The 20,542-nt window shown below is 40.1% G+C and overlaps 1 protein-coding gene across 4 annotated transcripts; it reads right to left on the bottom strand.

Moving 5' to 3' along the window:
- Positions 1-8: 8 nt before the first annotated feature.
- Positions 9-20,090, bottom strand: XRCC3 (X-ray repair cross complementing 3). Of its 4 annotated transcripts, none has more exons than XM_054066650.1 (9): positions 19,891-20,090; positions 18,980-19,096; positions 17,739-17,821; positions 17,246-17,383; positions 16,125-16,337; positions 11,709-11,863; positions 9,188-9,400; positions 6,926-6,972; positions 9-5,866 (listed from the first exon to the last, which is right to left on the bottom strand). In XM_054066650.1, exons 3-9 carry the CDS (start codon positions 17,791-17,793, stop codon positions 5,644-5,646), a joined length of 1,044 nt encoding a protein of 347 aa, XP_053922625.1. In that variant the 5' UTR covers positions 17,794-17,821; positions 18,980-19,096; positions 19,891-20,090; the 3' UTR covers positions 9-5,643. The 4 variants fall into 4 exon arrangements, with proteins under 4 accessions (XP_053922625.1, XP_053922624.1, XP_053922627.1 ...); XM_054066649.1 differs by having other exon boundaries at positions 19,881-20,090; XM_054066652.1 differs by lacking the exon at positions 18,980-19,096.
- Positions 20,091-20,542: the final 452 nt, after the last annotated feature.

Consider the following 20,542-nt stretch of genomic DNA (forward strand, 5'->3'; position numbering starts at 1 on the left):
AAAAAAGAACTGGCATAAACAGCAATAAAATATTTCACTGTGATGAATTACAATGTGCATTCATATTTAAAATGCAAGACCCCGGTATGTTGATGGTGACAGTGAGGGAGCTTTCTTGTTTAGGATCTTGCTGTTGGTGGCATTACTAATACTGTGCTTCTAAATGTTTTAAAACTTTATACAGTGTTTTAAAGTGTGTTGGAAGCTTAAATTGTTGAGTTACTGCTTATTAAACAGTTCTTACACTTAATGTAATTATTACATTATCATAATACAATAATTACATTATAATAATATAATAATGTAATTATTTTTCAGAGAAGAAACAAATTTCAAGACTCCTCTAATCCATAAATGATAGGCAGTGAGCTGTTTGCAGTTTGAGAAAAACTTGTAAAGTACAAGCCCAATTTTAAGGTCAACCTGCATTATGTTTATATCATTAGTTAGTTGTTGTCAGGAGCTGGTCAGTGTACATTTAGATTTCAGAGGGGCTTCTCAGTTGGCATTTATTTTAAGATTCTCTTCTTGAATTGCCTCTGTTTCAGTTGCGGCTAACAGTCTGCAGAAAGCATAAAACCACAATACCCAGTGGTGTAGTTCTTGGGTATCTTCAGTACTGGACTAAATCGACAGCCCTGATGAAACAGATGACTACAAGAGACCTTGAAAATTAGGAAAGCTGCAACCTTGGTAGCGCAGCTTTGGTTTTAATCTAGCATGTTTGTCCTTGCCAAAATATTGAAGGGTGAACTTTGTTAAAAGCATAACAAGGACTCCAGATGAGGCCAGTTGATCGTGATTCTGCTATGAGCAGTGGCTTGTTCTTGTGGAGTGTTCAGCCAGCAAGGGTTGCATGTAGGATGAATCATGTATTGAATTGTTACTGATGGGAAGGTGTCTGTTGGCCTTCGGTCCGTCCGATTGTGCACGAGTCTTGAGGAATATTGCCAGTATTTGGTCTTGAGTTTAGGTCTTATTATTGTAAAATGTAACACTTTCATCATTTGCTCCTCTTTTAGAGGAATAACTGAACTACTGCTGTGACGTTTGTGCTTGTAATACTGAAGTGATAGAACACAGCACTTAAACAATGGAAAAACAATTGACCATTATCTAGAGTTCGTACCTTTTCTTAAAACAAACAGCACCCCCACCCTCCCCACCAAGTCCTCCTGAGTGGCAGCAAGTTAGGGTTGAGAAGTATTTGTGTTTAAATTGTACCTTTTGAATCCAGTAATTTTGAAAAAGGGGTGGTTCAGCTGTAAATATGTAGTAAAAGGGACGTGCACTACTTCATTGGAAGTGTGTTTACAATACTTGATGAGTTCAAGTTATTTTAGTTTTTGTTATGCAGGTCATGTATTTTGTCTGAAAGCTGCTAAGGGAATTGCATTTCTGGTAATGTTGGTCTGTAGGGAGAGCATAAAAGTAAAAAAGGTGTGATGCTGTGAACTTTACAGTATCACAGGCTTGTGGAAGTATTGGTAAAGACGTTAAGTGGGGGTTTTCTTAAATAGTTTAGAATTATGGGAAATCTTGAACATCCACATTTGATTATTCCCCACCCCAGACCCTTCCCAAGAGTCTCAGCACACTGAATAGTCAAAAGTCAGTCATCTGGGAAAAGAAAACCCCAAACGGAATCACAGAATTATAGAATCGTTTGGTTCAAAGCAAGAAGCAAAGCACAGTGCTGCCATCTGACAGAGGGCAGAAGGCCCGAGTTGTTGGGTTACACTCATTGTGAAGCTGCAAAACTGTTCTTTAGTTATATTCCTTATTTAAAAGCAGCCATGTAGAAGACCGTAGATTGGAAGTTCAGGATGTTCCAGCTACATCCAAAAGCTTGAAGATGCTGCAATGGTTGTGCTGGCACACATGAGAGAGAGACTAAAAATTGTATTCAGCATGGAACAAGCTTAGTAAAGTGGTGTTTAAAACCAGACCAATCCTTCAGCTCCCTATATTTATACTCGAGTCACAATTCAAATGTGGAAAGTTACTGAGTCTTTAGTTTTAAATTATGTACTTGAAGCATTATACATTAGTGGTGGTAGGTTACAGTGTGATTAAGCCAGAGGAGTTCTACGCAATCAGGATTGGTATTTTATGTTTCCCAGGGCCTGGTTTGAAAAAACAAAACCAAACCCCAACAACAAGCAAAACCAGAAAACCCATTTGTAATGCTCATGTCTCCTTCTTGAGGGGAAAACCCTCCCACCTCAATGTCTATTCATGTTTGATTTAAAAAAATAATAAACCACCCAAGACTGGCTTGAAGATGCTGCATTTTATCTGCGTGTGAAGTTACTGCTCGTAACTGCTGTAACTGTTACAGTCAAAATCCCATTCAGAGTTCACCTGTTTGTCTACCCCATAAAACTGTTGAAAATAAACTTCCACAAATGTTCTTTGTAACAAATGGTAGTATTTTGCTGTGATTTCATCATGAAATTTGTAATGGGATTGGTTAGTGTGGTTTACTACACCTGTTTTGTTAGTAGGTCAGTTGTGTAAATTCTTTACCAAGCACGAATGAATTTGGTTCTGCTTTTCCAAAGCGATGTTTCCAGAGCCTGATACGATCTTTCTGCTGAAAAAGGCCTTTTTAAATTCAGCACAGATCTGTAGATAAATTTGAAACTGTTTGTTTCTCAAGTGTCACTTAATGTTTCTTTTGAAAGTGTAGGAAAATATTTCAGTGCAGCCTTGCAGGCTGAGGAAGATGCACTCGGTAGTTTCTAGAGCATAACCCTTTTTTGTAAAAAATACTTCAATGTTTTTTCCCGTATAGAAACAAATCTCAGTGTGAAATCCAAAGATGAATAAAACCATGTAAAAGGAACATTCTTAGATTGCATTTATTAAAACTTAAGCATGTTTCAGCACTTCTGACGCAAGGCGTCAAAAAGGGCAGATGCTTCGTTCAGTCTCTGTGAGGGTTTGCGCCCCAAAGCTGTACTCGTGCTGGAGGAACATCATTCACGACTTCTGACTGCGGGTGTGGGTTAACTGAAGGAAGGGGCAGATGCCGCAGCTGAACATCCAACTGCCGCCAGGGGTTGACTGCAGACTGCAAGCCAGGGGGGCAGCTGAAGTTTACAGGTTCATTTGTGCATGATGACGAGCCAGGAAACATACGGTAACATTCTCTGACTCAGATTTAAGCCTCTAGTTGGAGAGTTAAATAACATGGGTGGTGACAGGAAAACTTGCACAGGTTAGGCATTACTTAAATTTGTAGGTAGAAGTGTCTTTCATCAAGTGAACTGGCTACAGACCCACCTATGACTCTTTAACTTGGGTCTCATTCCTGCAAGCATGCAGGTTGTGAAAAGAGCCATCAAAATATAACCTTGAGCCTTAAGACGTGTCTGACTGTTCTGAACATGGTTCACAGTGAGGTGGGCTCCAGGGACTGGAGCCTGGGCTTTGATGAGGATCTTCTGTAAATGCAGGACCAGGTAGGGACTGACTGGCTCCCCTTCATCAGTCACATCCATCTCTAGCTTTCGTTTAAGTCAGATTAAGTCAGATTAGTACAACAGGATGAACAACATATTGGCCGAAGTCCCTGTCCCACATAAACATGCAAGGAATGGAAGAAAATAATTAGAGAGTTACCCATGCAGCATTAATTTATCTTCATTAAAATTGTTAGGTGTGGAACATGGGGATTCGAAGACGAGGTAGCTCTGGCTCTGAGCTACAGCACGCTCGCTGTTTCCTTACATGGAGTACACAAAGACAGGTTCATGGTTGTATTTTATTAAAAACCGCCAAATAACATGGGTGCTTCCAAGTACAGGGGATAGAAGACATTTTAGAAAAGAGATTTAGAGATGATTTGTTACACTATTCACACAAAGTCCCCTTCGATGATAGAAGGTATTTTGGAACGCACTGAAGGCAACTCATCCTTCCTGCTTGCTTAAGAGTTTCCCTTCTTCAGCTCCAAGGTGTGATTGTGCCTGTCCTCAAGAACTTCCCCAAGGCAGTCATACAGTCCCTGTCTTCCTGGGTCTTCTCCTTGTGTTAGTTGTGTTGTACTCCATTAGCCTCGGAGAAGCCTTCTACCAGAGAGTTCCAATGTACAGCTAGACAGAAATTTGCCTTTCTGCTACCCAGCTGCATGCTTCCACAAGGAAAGAATGGCTGCTGTACTAGATGCTTAATGAGCATTACTGGGGAAAGGCAGAGGCAGCAACCATGTCACTAATACAGTGTACCTGAAGAATGCGAAAGGAGCACGTGTGGACTTCTTTTACTGAGTGATCGTTATTCCCCTGGACTGATATTTATGGAAGGTTCTCATTTGCCCAAAACCAGAACTGAGCAATGTAACTACACAGAAAAATGGACTCAGGTACGTGATACAAGTGAGCATCGTACACTGATAGGAGCAGGCACCCACGCAACACAGGCCAAGCAAGGTCTAAGGCCTTCGAGAAACATGCATGAGTAACTTCATCTCGCTTTCTTTCACACAAAATGCAGCAATGACAAGAAAAAGCACGTCACAGCAGCAGTCTAAGGGCAACAGAAAAAGATGTGATGAACAGTACAAAGACTGAAAAAAACCCCACCATGTAAAGGTTTAACAACAACATAAACCTGAGAAGAGCAATAGCTCCATGGATGGATGAAAACAGCTAAAGGTGCCCTTCAGAGGCACAATTCAGCTAAAAGCCTGGCAGTAAGGACAGAAGACACTCGAGGCAGGCAGCCAGCCAGAAGCCAATCAAGAATGCTCTCCAGGTCCAACGGAACACAGAGCAGCGCAGGGTATTGAGAAGAACATGAACAGAGCCCCCTTGCTCTGAAACTGCCTTTTAATACAGCTTCAGTAATCGGCAAACAGAAGAAAGAGATGCGGAGGGGTGTGGTTTGCTATTTTTTTAAATGGAAGAGGCTAAAGAGGCTTTTGCTACAAGGGGAAGGCACTGAGAACCCAGAAAACGGTGGGAAAAAAAAACCATTTCAGAAGAATTTTTAGAAGCTCCATGAAGCTAGATATGCCCATACAGTACAAAAGCACTGCACTGTTACAGCAGGATGTTAAAATCAAGTATCCTTCTGCTATATGTTTTATGTTTTTAGTCCTAATATTAATAACAAGTGGTTTTAAAATCAGATAGCTGCTTTGAGACAGAGCTGTGCTTTGACAGAGCTGCTTTGTGTTATTTCTGAGACCCTGCAGACAGAAGAATGGCTATATGTAATGGCAGCACGAGGACTAGAAACAGCATCAGGCAATATTATCTGGTTGAATTTGAGTCCCTTTGGGTCTGGAATAGAGAGGTATACAATTACAGTAAATGCTCTTTCTAGATTAGCATGTGATTAAATCAGAAATCAAGTCTCCCCTACCACAGGAATTGCCACATCTCTCTTCATTGCACAGCCTCCACCTGCCCATAGCTTTACTCTCCTTCAGAAAACTTCTCTCCCAAGGAAAAGCTGATGAACGTATATCCAAGTACAAAATGTAGACAAGGCTTAATGTAGTCATATCACTGTTTATGTATTTCAGCATCCACTTCCCTCATCTGGGAAGATCTCCATTTTACTAGTAATTCTTCCTGAAGCGAAGTAGCTTTGACACATTTTTGGAGCAAGATGCTTTACTATGCAAAGGATTTATTTTATTCCTTTTACACCTTCCAATTTTACTGTATAGTAGCAGAAGGATGGAGGGAGATGAGGAGCAAAAACTACTTGTAAAGTCCTCACATTTCCAGTTGGGTGTGATGCAACTCCAGATGATCGCACAGGCTGTGGTATCCGGCTGACCATCAGTCTCATTAGCAGTTGATTTGCCCAGGTTATTCCAAGTGATGGACAGACTCTCTTATCCACTACGCTATAAAGGAAGCATTACAGATTTCTGCATGTATGAATTTAATACGAAATATCTTCACTTCTGTTGTAATAAAATTACACTGGAAGAAATGACCTGCCATTTTGATTTTTACTGTTGTTTGCTCTATTTAAAACTGCAAGTCTTTGAAGACAGAGATGATAGGATATTCTCACAAAACTATATGCTAGGTTCTCTCTACAGCAAGGTAACAACTGGAAGACAACTGCTTCTATACAGAATAATTAATTCATTCCCAGTCACAGCCATGGTGAATACCTGCCTCTTGAAGGGTGCCCTCTTGTGATAGGAAAACAGCAAGAGAAAATGCTTGAATTCTAAATATTTGAAGTGAGTAACTGTTGGTCATGGATTCCACACAAGGAATATTTTAGAAATGCCAGGTAGACGGAACACTGTGTACATACTACCTTTCAAGCCAAAGTTTAAAATGATTTTTTTTAACTCAAAATAGTGCAATCTCTCCAGTAAAAGAAATACGGCGGAGGGGAAATCGAACCTTATCCTTGTTCTGTGTCTGTTACTGAATCTGGAGGACAGAACTAACTTCTTGCAAAAAACCACATTTATGGAGCACATAACTTACCTAGTAAATCAAGATTAGAGTTAGGACTCAAACAACAAATACATAGGTTTAAACCCTGTTAATATCTTGGTGTCAAAAGATACTCTTTTTTGTTTCTTAAGCAGCTAACAAAACCAATCGATAAGGTTTGGTCACTATGTTTTTTAAGCAGAAAGAGAATGCACTCGGTTATATCAGAGACAAGAAGAGATGCAAAAGTTCTTCTGTAAACAACTACACCAACTATTAACTCCAGGGAATTTTTTACCCGTGACTTGCTGATTAGGTATTACCACGTAAGTGAGTTCGACAGTTTCTGCCACTTTACAGCCCATTGGCTATTACCAATGTCCAGCAAACACAGCATTTCTGGGTAAATGCACTCTTAACACGCTCTGGTAGTTTATATTAGAATAATAAAAAAATACAGTGGTTAAATGGTGCTGTGTCTGACATTCCTGTTGCGGATGACTTACCTACAACCGCACTGAGCAGCTTCCAACTCGCTCACAGCATCAGTCACCTAAAGCAGAAAAATATTTGAAGGTGACCTGTAGTTATGAACTTGTTTTTAGCAAACGGAAGGGCAGAGAAGGGACAAAGCCAAGAAAATCCAAGTTATTTAATCACATATTAAGACAAGTTAGAAGCCCCTTATTCTCTCAAGGCAAACTAAAAGGGAGTTGTGAAGTATTATCTTAGCTTGTTTAGCTACGTACAGCTTATATGAATGTAATTACTACTAGAGACTTACTTTGATTAAAAAAAAAAAAAAAGGCAAACAAAAAAAGAACACACCCGCTCTTCCAATGCTGTATCTGCAGTAAAAGATACTGAAGCCCAGATGTCCAAAAGGTGTCCTGCTCTCACTGCCTTTGAAAGCCTGCTTAATGGAGCGGTTTGGCTTTGCCTACAGCCCAGAAAAAATGCACACCTCTTGATTTCCTCTGTTGTCTTTTAATGTTGTGATCCTTCCACACAAGTTCTTCACGAAGTACAGCAAATTAAGTCACAGGTACTTCTCTAAATATAACATAGTGAACGGATTACTTTACATCCAGCATCTTCCTCCATGTTGTTATATTCACAGTTTGTTTCTGTAACTACAGACCTGGTGAGTCACCTCCCATTAGAACACAGTCCTGAAGGGTCCTCTGTTAGCGAATGGTCAGACTGTTTTCTTTCCATGTCAAGCAGTGACCTCATTTATCATGAGCCAGCACCAACGTAAAGCTTCCATCATAGGAAGGCAGATTTAAGATACTCTCTTAAATCACTCTTTCCCCTCTCACGCTGAATCATTCCAAGGGAGAGACTGGATTTGTCTTACCCTTATATCACATCTTCTTTCATCAGCTAGATAGGCCCTCAAAAAAAAACAGGAAGAAGGCAGACAGCTTTTTCCAAATGCCCACACTCAGGGTATCCCAGAAGCTAAGAACTTGATGCCATAGATTGGCTTCATAGTGTAAATGCTGAAACACACAAACCTTTGCTAAACAAAGAGCAAAATCCAACCTATACTTCCCAAGGAGAACAGTCTCTACCAATACCAAAACTCAGAAAGCAGTTAAAGGAAATCTCAGTTTTCCTGAAAATCCAGCTGACTCTGTGAAAGATTATGCAAGAAAAAGTTGGTTAACAAATTAGGAGTAACTTGAGGCTGAAATTTAAGTCCTACTGAATCTTAATGGAATCTTACTGAAAAGAAAAACATCATGTATGCCTATCAGCTGTTCAACTTACTGCTACACTGCTACACATTCCAATACATGCCCTTCCAGTCATGTCATAAATGTGAGTTTTTACACACTGCTCATTCTGTAGTTCCAAAACTCCTCCAAAGCAACAGGAACAAACAACAGCTGACCTGATGATTCTAGAACCTCTTTCTGACTGATAAAAAATTCTTCCTTTTTGTGACTTCTCAAGTTAAGCTTTTTTCCCTTTTCTTCTGCTGTAAGAAGGAAAACTTGGGGCCAAGTACTTACTCATTTGATGGAAGGGCCTTCCAGGAAGGAAGTTTCCCAACAGTGGCCTGCCTGCACATTTACTTATCCCTTACTCAGGCTGCATTCCAAACGCGAATGCTTCACATCCAGCATTCACAGGGTCCTTTGATCTGTGATTGGACTAGGAGCAGTGGCATGCTGCTTCTATAGGATAGCAGTGTCTTGTCTAGTTTTCTCAAAAGAATATTCTTTTTGATTAGTATCATTTTGGCCTTTTTTATTTCAGCTTGAGTCAGCTTGTGTGCATTCTAACGCTTTCGTAATCTCAGCACTTACGCACAAATGCTGAGCTACACACAAATGCAGCTAAGCCTGTGGTGCTTCACTCTCTCCTGTACATGAGGAATGTAACTGTGGATGCAGAGGTCCCAGAGCAATCCTGCTGGCTATGGCATTTGAAGCTAGTGTTAGGAAAGAACTCTGTAATTTTAGTTTGATGCTTTGTGCAGTTGCTGTATGTATCTATTTTCATTAGCTTTAATGGGCAACCTTTGAGAACAGTAAGAGTCTATAAAAGCTTAAATGAAATTCTTAAACTTTGAGAAGGTAAAAATTACCAGTTTACAGCACACCAGTTTAAGAAAACTTCAGTTTCCATCAGTCATTAATACTCAGTTGACAGTGGTAAACACAACACCAGGAAATGCGCCTACATAGATTTCCCCTCCATCCCAGACATTTATTAAATGGTCCCTATAAAAATCAGAAGCAATTTTGGTGTCATACCTGATTAACGCACATTATTGGAGTCCTGAATCTAGTGCTTAAACTGTGAAGCTGTGCTCCAAATGTCTGCAGATACTGAGCCTTCGTAACAGAATCTGACACTCCAAATTCACATCGAAACAAAGCAGCAATAGAGTCTATGACCACCAGCCGCACCATGCCTCTTGCGAGCAGTAGGGAAATCCTCTTAGTAATGCACTTGTGAAAGGCCTCCTACCGCAAAACACAAACAGCCAGCATTAAAACCATTCGGATAACTCCATTTGTAAAATCAAGATATCATCACTGTAGCAGAACATGATTGAGTTTCTAATCATAAGTTGAGTTTGTCTATCTTAAAGCTTGACCATTTTTCACAAATGTCTTGATGTTTTAGTTTAAGGAAAAAATAGAGACCAAACTGCAACGTACAGTTATTTGCAGCTCTAACTTAAATCAATTCTGTACTCACACTGCAAAATCTCAAGAATGCAATACTACAGTCCTGAACAATTCCTGTTTTGCCAGAGTGGTTCTCACTGAAACACTGAGGACCCAGGATTAGCATTAAATATTCAAACCAGAATTTAGAGACTATGATGCTGTTTGACTTATGATATATTAACAACAAATACATTCATGCTACCTCAAATCCATATTAACCAAGGGACTTACAAACGTGACTAGTTGCAACTTATACCCTCCCTATTAAAAGTCATACTAATTGAATATTTTGAAGTCACCAAACATTTCAATTGCAGGAAGTTCAACTAACAAATATTTCGTAGGTTGCAACTTGTAAGAAAAATTGTGTTAGTCAGGTGAAAGTTCCTTGTAGCTCAGTGTGTTGCCTTTAACAGTGTGGTTTATAGCAGCTAAGCAGAAGGGAGAACAAGCTCACAGTAATAATCTCAGCTTCTGGCCATCAGGTATTTCAAAGGTGGCAAAAAAAGCAATAATGTGAGTAACAATTCTTCATATTGGTGTCACTCTTCACATCTAAGTAGAGGTTCACTTAGAAAAGAGCTTACATGCATCCAAAATTACATACAATATCCTCTAGCATTCCACTGCTTTTAAAACTAAATTGTAATTCCCAAGTATGAATTACAGAAAGATCTATTCTACTAAAGGAGCTGCTTTTTATGAAATAAATAATATTTTGATATCAAAGGTGCTTTTTTTTTTTTCCCAAATCAAGAGGAAAGAATTACTCTGAGGAATATACGACTGCTTTCGAGTCTTGAAAATGGATTTTTCTTGTTGTTTTATTTACTGGTATATCTACAGGAAACTATGCTGTAGTTCAAACACATCAATGTTTGTATGTGGTCCCGTTTGTACAAGACTCATTCTTTTCAAGTGAATACACAAACAACTGGATTCTTCAGAATGGAGCAAGTCAAGAAAAATTTGATGTGAAAGAAAATACAGAATGTAATTGTGATTTGGGCACCTCCTTCCATTGCTATCATCTGCCTATCTCCATATAACAATGTGTTCTACATGTATGGATACACACACACATACACACAGACTGAAATCAATATTACAATTTGTATATTGCAATGTAATCTATTGCATAGTTGCCGGACTTACCAGTGAGTGTAGTTATTTACTTCTAAGGGTGTTTTAGAGAAATGCACATACTATTATACCACAAGGGGAATCTCTCCATTTTACACTAACATACTCTGTAGCTTCCAGAAACTACAATTAGAACTTTAATTAATATTTCCAGTGACAGGGACATGGTAAAGTTAGCCTTTACCTAGTAGCTGCTGCCTGGACCACACAATAATAAGTGTGAATAAGTGGCAAGCAGAGTAACGTACAAAGTTTTCTTATACCTGCAAACTACAATTAAAAAAAAAACCAGCAATCAGAATGATTCACCAAGTGCTACTTTCAAGCCTTAGGGAAAACACAAATTCTGACATTCTAGCAATAAAGAGTATGGCTACTTAGGAAAAAGCATAGAAAACTGGGTTTGCAAGGCGAGAATGCAGTAGTGAAGTTGATTACCTTTTCCCCTCCAGCTCTGTTCTGACACTTTACCTGCATCGCATACAGCTGTACTGCAGTTGTTATGCTGTGCCATTACCTATTCCAGATATCATTTCTTTGTATCCTTTCCTCTCATTTGCTTAAAATTCAGTTAAACAACTCTGGTGTTATATTGCAAGCTATCCAGGATATACACCCCTGTGCATATACATGTATTTATATCCTGCCTCCAAACTCCATGAAGATCTCCTTAGGAGCCGCAGTAAAACTTGGAGCAATAAGTCTACTACATTTTAACAAACACAATTACTTACAAAAATCCACTACACACTTCATTCTAAAGACTTAATATTTATCTTTCATAGTAAAACACTGTAACACACAGTTCTCTAACAGCAAATTGCAGAGATTAAGAAATATGCATTACAGATCTTAGTTCACTTTTAGCCTTTTGAAAGGTCTCCTGTATCAAGAAAACTCTGTGGTTACTGGATTATAGCGTACTTATGTACTCTTAATCTGTGCTACTACTTACTAAGTCTGCTGCATGCTCAACAAAAATACTGTTTCCAAATCTGATCTTCCGTACAATTTCAGCTGGAACATCTGTGCGCAGCCTGTGTTGTTGTTCTATGAGTTGTTGTAAACGTTTACTTGGGAATACATCTTCCGTACAAATGTAGACAGCTCCTATAGTCAAGGAAAGTATCTCCATTATTAGAACAGCTCTCTTAACAACACAAAACCAAATTAATACATTCTGCACTCAAAAGCTATGTGCAAATACCTGGAAATTCATGTTACTTTCTTTTGCAGCCATATCGAATCAATGATGAACAACAAAAAAAACACTCCTATGACTTTCCTGTAGTTGTCAGGTCCTTTTTTCAGTGCTCTCCACTAGGTGACACTCATCCTGCAGAGCTGTGGAACACCTGCTCACCTAACTGGGGTGATTTCAAGTATCACAACTTATCCAACCCACAAACAGAGCAATATTGCAGTTTGCCCATTCTGGGCACAAATCCAAACCACAGCACTATACTACAAAGATAATTAACTACCCCAGCCAAAATCAGCACTACTAGTGTTTTTATTAAATTTACTCAATGTTTTCAAGTTTCTTGGGTTTCAATTTATATATGGAGGTGTACTTAGCAACACAATTTGTAAGCCATTTTAAAGAGGATCACTCATCCAATCTCAGTCCAATTAACTCTTCCTGAAAATGGTAAGTTAGATAAAAAGCATTACATTTCAATCACACTACCCCAAGTGAAGTCTGTACATTTTTACTGTGGTTTCCAGATAACAAGTATGCATTATTGCAGAGAAAATTAACCATACACATCAAGGATGTTGGGGAAAGAAAACAGAAATACTTCATTCTCTTATTGCAGAATTAGCTGGAATTATCAGCTTACAGGGTTATATCCAAGGATTAAGTCCACTCACTAAAGTGGCTGAAGCTGCTAACACAGCTTGGCAGCTGATGTGCTCGGCAATGTGAGACTTCATGAACATCTCCACCCAATGGTTCATCCCTAGACTGGCTCTGTATAGAGACTTTGATGTCCCATTTCCAGATGCAACTTCCATATCTCTACATATTCCACTGAAAAAAATTACAAAAATATATCCAGTAGCAGAAACTGAAAGATCTCAGGATTTGATCAAGTAAAAAGTAATGATTATCAATAAAAATATTTTGCTGGTGGACACTGGTATAGCACAGGGTATTGAGTTCTAAGAATCCTCTATGTAAGACAAAGATGAGCCTAAGCCTAGTTTTCTTTAGGATTAAATTTGCATTGTCAACTTAACTCTCCCCAACTCCACCACAAATTTACAGAAATTTCCCTACTTCACATGTGAGATATTAAAATACATAAATGAATTAATTTTCCAATACACAGTCTTATTTCTAAATATTCAGAAAAGTATCAGGTAAGATAAAAAATTTACCCTGCCCACTAATTACAAATATTGTCTTTGATGGGTGAGAATTAGAGACCTTCTCCAATTATTAACGCATGGAAAAATATTTCATCATCATCCACACCTTTCATAGGAGGTACTGAAATGTTTCCTCAATTTCTGTTTCTATGCTGCCTAACAACCGGTTCAAATTATACTTCAGCTCCTTTTTACTTTTCTCGGCAGCCAATAGTATTTATCACTACAATATTCAGTCTCATTCCTAATTCCCCAATTTCATTAAGTATACACTTATGCCAGAGGGAATTGAGGGCTGTGAGCAGTTACAACATTTGTCAGTGAATAAGGACTCCAATAAAGCATTAGTGGTCACAGCAGCCAAGATCTAATCATGATTCCTGAACTACAACATATTAAAAAATAGGAAGTTGAACCGTGAGTATTTTCTGTACTTTCTCCACTTTCTTCCTAGCATCTGAGTGGATGGAATTCTGAATTTTAAACTATGGGTACGCATGCTGTTTTCAGTAATTACAATGACTGAAGCCATACGCAATACCTGCAGACACAAATGAGCAAAATTCCAATAGCAAAGAAAGAAAATTAAAGAAGATAAAATGAGTCCACAGTCATTTGAGCTCATGAAGTTTATAGTGACAACAGTAGCTTCTTCAATACCATCTGAACTTGCATGAAGCTCAGGTGAGGAAATCACAGTAAACTATTCATTATATCACTTAACCGCTTTTTAAATAGCTAATTATGAAACAGTTAATCAAGTGAACCTTAACTGCCTTGTCTATTTCCCTAGGTTAATTTCTCCTAAGTGGACTAATTTCCATATCACTCTCCAACAAATCAGTGCTTTACTGTTACTTAGGCTGCTAAAAGTGCTGTGCTGGTTGTTGAAAAGAAACCACCCCAAATCCAATAAAACAAACCTAAAACACACTAAAAAAACCCACCTTCAAAGAAGGACAGATTTTGAGTCCTATAAACATAGTCTGTCATGCGCCAAACCAGCTTGTTACCAAGAATCAGGTTTTTTCCAATTTAGAATTTTAATATGGATATGAATTTTTCACATTATATTAATGTATTACTTATGAATATGAGCATATAAGATAAATTCAGCCAACATGCAATCGGCCATAACTGACGTTCTTAGAATGGCAGAAAGATAACCTTCAGGCAAAGGATGTCCTATTTTCTTAGTTTGCTGCCAACCTCCTAGCATTGAGAACAGTAAACAAGATTATCACTAAATCAAATGAAGCAAACAAACAATAAATCTCTACTGTCTAAAGAAATGTAGTTCAACATCACCACCTAAGAGAAAGGAAGTTTCTAGCACTAAAAAAAACCAAAACAACCCACCATGATTTTAAATTAGCACCAAGATTAACTGTTCTATTGGCTGACTAACTTCTATGGGCAGTGCTAGACTTCGGTAATAGTTACTAAGCATTGTTGTTCTCTTCAAGCTTCCTAAATAAAAGTCTTCAAATTTAACATAAACTTTTAATTTCCTGTATTTCTCATGACACTCAACACAACCATTATTTACAGACTGGAGGGAAACCAAATTTCATTTTTAAGTGCTATGCATCAATATCTGCTGCTGTGACTGTATCCAGCATATGGCAAGATACCATGCAGAGTTAAAAACTGCAAGAATAAGAATTCCACCACTCTCCTGCAGCAGGGTACTTCCACCTCCTACACCTTCAAGATCCTCAAAAGTTCTGTCCTTTCAGCCCTTCTGAAACACTCTGGTTCTCTCACAGAAGCCTTGATACGATGCCTGTTCTATCTTCCATGGAACACTTGGAAGTGAATAGATGGGGAACACACACACCAAGGCAATCGCACCAACTGCATAAGAAACAAGAACCATCTCCAAACACAAATAATGAAAAGATTTGCCCTTTTGTAGTTCTACAAGGAAGCTGTAGTTTGGTACAAGAAACAAGAGTGTCATTAGGATGCTGGGCACCTTCTTCTGTACTCCATTCCAGTTTGTTCCTTTCTTTCAACATAAATAGGGACAAGTCCTGGGGCACAAATAAAAATGTACTTGCATTCAAACTATTTGCAAACAAAATATATTTGCTTCTGTTCTGATTCATGACTTAACCTAAAGCAAAGCAATGTAATCCATAGGCTAATTTTATGCAAGATCTTCATTTGGACAATCCATGATGTTTCCACCTAGGTGGATACAGTACAAGAAATAAGGTTTCCCCACAACAAACCACTGAGCTCCCAAATTAAAGCACAAAACACACCTAAGGCAGACTACTAGGACACTGAATTCTCAGAAGTGATACAAGTTTCCTTCCTTTCCGAGGCAGCATATAATACTAAACCCCAAAAATATCAGGAATTAATGTGATAGATGGTTAAAAAAAAAAAAGTAATAAAACTAATAAAAAAACTAATAAAAAAAATAATAAAACTAATAAAAAATAATAAACCTGCTCACTGCAGCAAACCCAGGAAAACTGTGGGTACAAAACAATGTTAACTATCTTCAGTTAGATTTCCATCAATTTTACTCTGTAAATCACTTTAGTTATTGGTATAAAACTAAATATTCTTTGAAATTTGAACCCTCCCCCACTAGGAAATATATACCATATAGCCAAGGCGTCTGTGGACAAGAGTCCGACAAGCTGTTCTGCTGTGATGGTTACCTGAGGAGTCAGTAAGTACTTGTGACAGCAACAATTTCCACAGATTGTTTGCATGTGTCTGGTTCAACCCATAGCAGCAGGCAGACAAACAATAGCCAACAGTAATCTTGTATTAAATTACGTTTTCATACAGAACACGCACAGCAGATTTCTCTCTATGAAGATCCATCACTAATTCACTTACTACTGATGTTATGGCAGAAGGATACAACACACACTGAATACATGCATTTTCTTCAGCGCACTGATGCTGTTCTTAAAAACCAGTATAGTTCTCTAAATGATAAATTGATCAGTGTTCATATTTCAATACTTACCAGACTCTAGTCCACCGTACTTGTAAGGATACTGCACACAAAGGCACAGTTGTAAACTAATCTGAGTCTTCCCGGCAGAACTTTCACCAGCAAGTTCTGTGATTCCCACCAAAGGAATGCCACCTTTTAACAAGTTATCTAGTACTGAACATCCCAGGCTTAGCTTCTGGTGTTGGGAAGTGAGATGATCTTTATCTTGGTAGAGCTGAAGTGCTGCAGGGTTTTGGATTTTTTTTTTCAGTAATTGAAAACAAAACAAAAAATAAAAAATGAGTTACATTTAGTATCTTTCTAACACACGATGATACAAAATAGAAGCTGTATACCAGGTTTACATCAACAAGGGATACTTTCTTTGTTGAAGGGAGATTTTTCTCATTCTTTCCCATCTCCCTATCCCCAAGGAGCCTACTAACTGAATGCCTGCTTAAAAACTGGTAGTTTACATTGAGCCCTTTCTTCTTCTCCAACTTTATTTCTTTCCTCTGCCTCCAAGCAGTCTCCATGGAAAGCTATACTCAAGGAAATATTGCCAGCAAGGTTCCACAATTAAAAGCACAGCAATTAAGGAAATGGAAAGCCAGAGTAGACTATGAAACAGTGTACCAGGCCTCTAGCCAAGGCCTGAAGATATATGCAAATCACAAGGAAACAAATCCTAAGTACAGAGCTGCCATGAAGCGTTTGTACATGAAGAGCTATTAGGTCCTGCTTGTTTTGAAGTGAGGTGTTTATATCAGATCAGTTTATGTAGTTAAAAATGTACCATATAAGTTTTTCAACTAGTCTTACTCCAAAAGGAAAACAGAGTAAGAGAGAGACAGAGAAAGAAAAAGGAAACTTTTTGTTCCTCTAATCAAGTTTTGCAGACTGAAGAAACATTTTGTCCTGTTTCAGGCAAGCTTGATCCTGAAGAACGACACCCACCCACTTCCATCAACCTTCAAGGTCCCAGAGGAGCTGTCCTTCGGATAAACAATTCACTACAGCATTACTACACCACTTGCCTTTTCATTTTTAGAATCCCATTACTGTGCCACTGAGGAGCCAAGACCATATTTTCGCCCAGTGAAATACTTTAAGATTGAAATAGAACAGATTTTTTGCATTGACTGTATTACCTGTAAGCATACTGTCTCTCCTCAGTGTGAGAGAGACTGTTTTCAGCAAGCACTGTATATCTGCACTGGATAGCTTCATAAGCCTTTGCAAGTCTGCTCCAGAAAGATTTAAAATCTCTTTTACTGATTTTATGTCAGCTGAAATGAGAAGAATTTTTGTAAATGCTTTTGGCTGGATTACCATCATACGCACAAAAGAAGTTTTTCCACTTTCTACTACTCATTTACTAGTAGTTTACCTACATTCCTGCATTCCTGTAAGCATAGCAGGCAATGTTTACTTTGAATATAACAACACATGCTATAATATGGCTTGCAAGAGCATGGGGTAAAGTCATAATTTCTAATTAGTCAAAAAACTTGCTTATGAAATACTTTATTAAAGTTCTAAAATGTTACTGTACATCTATACACTTACACACACAAACAGAATTACATAAAGGAAGACACTAGGTAATAGATCTATTAGTGAGACATTGGCAAACTAAGTTACCTTTCTTAAGGGCAGCAATTACTTTAGGGTTCAAGTCAAACTGGTTCCAGTCCATTTCCTGATACAGTGCCAAGGTGAATGATCTGTTATTAAAGAGGACTTTATCAGCTATACATGTAACAAAAGAATAAGCATCATTCACTGTGAAAGGCTTGTAGGAATACTCTTTTTTTGTAACAATATATTTATCAGTTATCTTAGAAAAATAATGATGATTCAGTACATTGGCAGAAGTCTTCTCAGGCAGCTGTTTACATCAAGGAACGGTTTCAGTTGGAAAGGATCTTAAAGATTACTGTTGTGGTTTGAACTAAACTGTGACAATCATCCAGTTCCAACCCCTCCTGCCATGGGCAGGGACACCTTCCACTGGATCAGGCTGCTCAAATCCTCATCCAACCTGTATACATATATGCTACTAAAGGGTTCCACTAATAATACCATAGATAAGAATTACCAGTAATTTTCATTTTAATTTTGACTAGGACTTTTCGGCTAGGACTTTTGCTCTGGACTGAAGTTAGTGGACATGTTAGGTAGTTATTTCTATCCTGCAACTCTTTACATAAATAAGTGTTTACTTTCCAAATAGAAAAAAGACCTCACACAAGTGCAATTTGGAATGATCCAGGAGTTTCCATACATTGGATAGCCAAATACATTTTCACTAACTAATAGCAAATCTAGTATTAAAGCATTAAATAACAACATTTAAGCACTCTTTTTAATACTTTGACCTAAGCCACGACAGCTTAGCCCTGTAGGTGTCTCTTCTCCCAAGTAACAAGTTATAGGACAGGAGGAAATGGCCTCAAGTTGTGCCAGGGGAGGTTTAGACTGGATAGTAGGAAAAATTTCTGTAAGTAAAGAGTGGTGAAGCACAGGAACAGGCTGCCCACGGAAGTGGGGAGTCACCATCCTGGGAGATGTTCAAAAAGGTATACATGTGGCACTTCAGGATGCAGTGGTGTCAGGCTGATGGCTGGACTGGATGATCTTAGAGGTCTTTTCCAACCTTAATGGTTCTGCTATTCTAAGAGTTCTATGGGGCCCATAACTGCTTCTGAAGGGCTGGGGTGAACACACAAGAGCTGTGTAAGAACAGATGACTTTGTGAACCATCCCTTCTTTAACATGGGGGAGGAGAGGAACCTGACAAAATGAGCAAACGCAGGAGAGGAATCAGTCATTTTTAAGCATTGCCTCTTCAAAGTGGTGTCCTCACAGTCGTGGGAACTCACCGAACTAATCATGATGGCGATGATCTCCAGTGGGATAGAATCCAGGACAGCCCGTGCGCTGCCCCCACAAGAAAAACAATGATGACTCAGTATACTGGCAGAAGTCTTCACAGGGAGCTGTTTGCATCATAGAATGGTTTTGAGTTGGAAATTATCTTGATTATTCATAGAATCATAGAATAGTTTGGGTTGGAAGGGACCTTAAAACCCATCCAGTTCAACCTCCCTGCCATGGGCAGGGACACCTCCCACTAGATCAGGCTGCCCAAGACCCCATCCAGCCTGGCCCTGTACACCTCCAGGGATGGGGCAGACACAGCTTCCCTGGGCAACCTGTGCCAGTGCCTCACCACTCTCATAGTGAAGAAATTCCTCCTCATGTCTAGTCTAAATCTGCCCCTCTCCAGTTTATACCCATTCCCCCGGTCCTACCACTAAAAGGCTTTATAAAAGTCCCTCCTCAACTTTCCTGCAGCCCCTTCAGGTACTGGAAGGTCGTTATAAGGTCTCCTCTGAGCCTTCTCTTCTCCAGGCTGAAAAACCCCAACTCTTTCAGCCTGTCCTCGGATGGGAGCTGCTCCAGCCCTCTGATCATCCTTGTACCCCTCCTCTGGACCCATTCCAACAGCTCCATGTCCTTCTTAAGTTGAGGATTCCAGAACTGGAAACAATACTCCAGATGAGGTCTCGCAAGAGAGGAACAGAGGGCAAGAATCCCCACCCTCGCCCTGCTGGCCACGCTTCTTTGGGTGCAGCCCAGAATACAAGTGGGGTCTGCGTGGTTGAGCTAAACCGTGATAATTATCCAGTTCCACCCGCCTCCCACTGGATCAAGCTGCTCAAAGCCCCATCCAACCTGCTCCTAAAGGTTTCAGCTAATCACACCACAAATAAGAATTACCAGTAATCACCATCGCAGTCCCTCTCTGTCGCATTGAGAAGGGAATCACCCAGAGCCGGTTCCTGCAAAGCCACGCGTGTCCCAGCACGCAGCCTACCGAGCCAGCCCCCCATCCCCGGCCCCGATGGGGAGCAGCACAGCCCTACAGCCTCGCAGCCCCCCGGCACGGGGGACGCGTGTCCGCGCTCCCGCCACCAACGCCGCTGCCGCCGCGGCCAATGGGCGAGCGGCTCCTCCTCGCAGCGGGCCAATGAAAAGCCTCTTCCCGCCCACTTTGGAAGCGCAGCCAATCGGCGAGCGGCTCCCCCCACGCGGCGGGCCAATCAAAAGCCTCTCCCCGCCCACCCCGGAAGCGCAGCCGATGGGCGAGTGGCTCACCCTCGCGGCGGGCCAATCAGAAGCCTCACTACGCCCGCCCCCGGCAGCGCACATAATGGGCAGAGTGCTGCTCGAGGCGTGGGCGGGGCTTGTCGCTCTGTTAATAATGGGCCCTTCCGCCCGTTTGCCGCTGAGGGCGGCGGGACGGCCCTCAGGGCGGGAGCCGCCCGCCTCGCGCGCTGATTGGCTGTCGCGCTTCCTGGGGGCGGGGCTGAGGCGCACGCGCGAGCCTCCTCAGTTCCGAGTCGGAGAGCTGGTGACTCTTACCGCGCGTGCGCCTCGCG

This window comes from Cuculus canorus, chromosome 5, assembly GCF_017976375.1.
Source record: "Cuculus canorus isolate bCucCan1 chromosome 5, bCucCan1.pri, whole genome shotgun sequence".
NCBI lineage: Eukaryota > Metazoa > Chordata > Aves > Cuculiformes > Cuculidae > Cuculus > Cuculus canorus.

Excerpts from the sequence above, each read along its gene's own strand:
- XRCC3 (XM_054066652.1), bottom strand. The coding sequence starts at position 17,793 with ATGGACTGGAACCAGTTTGACTTGAACCCTAAAGTAATTGCTGCCCTT. Across the intron at positions 17,384-17,738 it reads AATTGCTGCCCTTAAGAAAG|CTGACATAAAATCAGTAAAA; the intron begins GTAACTTAGTTT and ends TTCTCATTTCAG. Across the intron at positions 9,401-11,708 it reads TTGAGCATGCAGCAGACTTA|GAGGCCTTTCACAAGTGCAT; the intron begins GTAAGTAGTAGC and ends GTTTTGCGGTAG.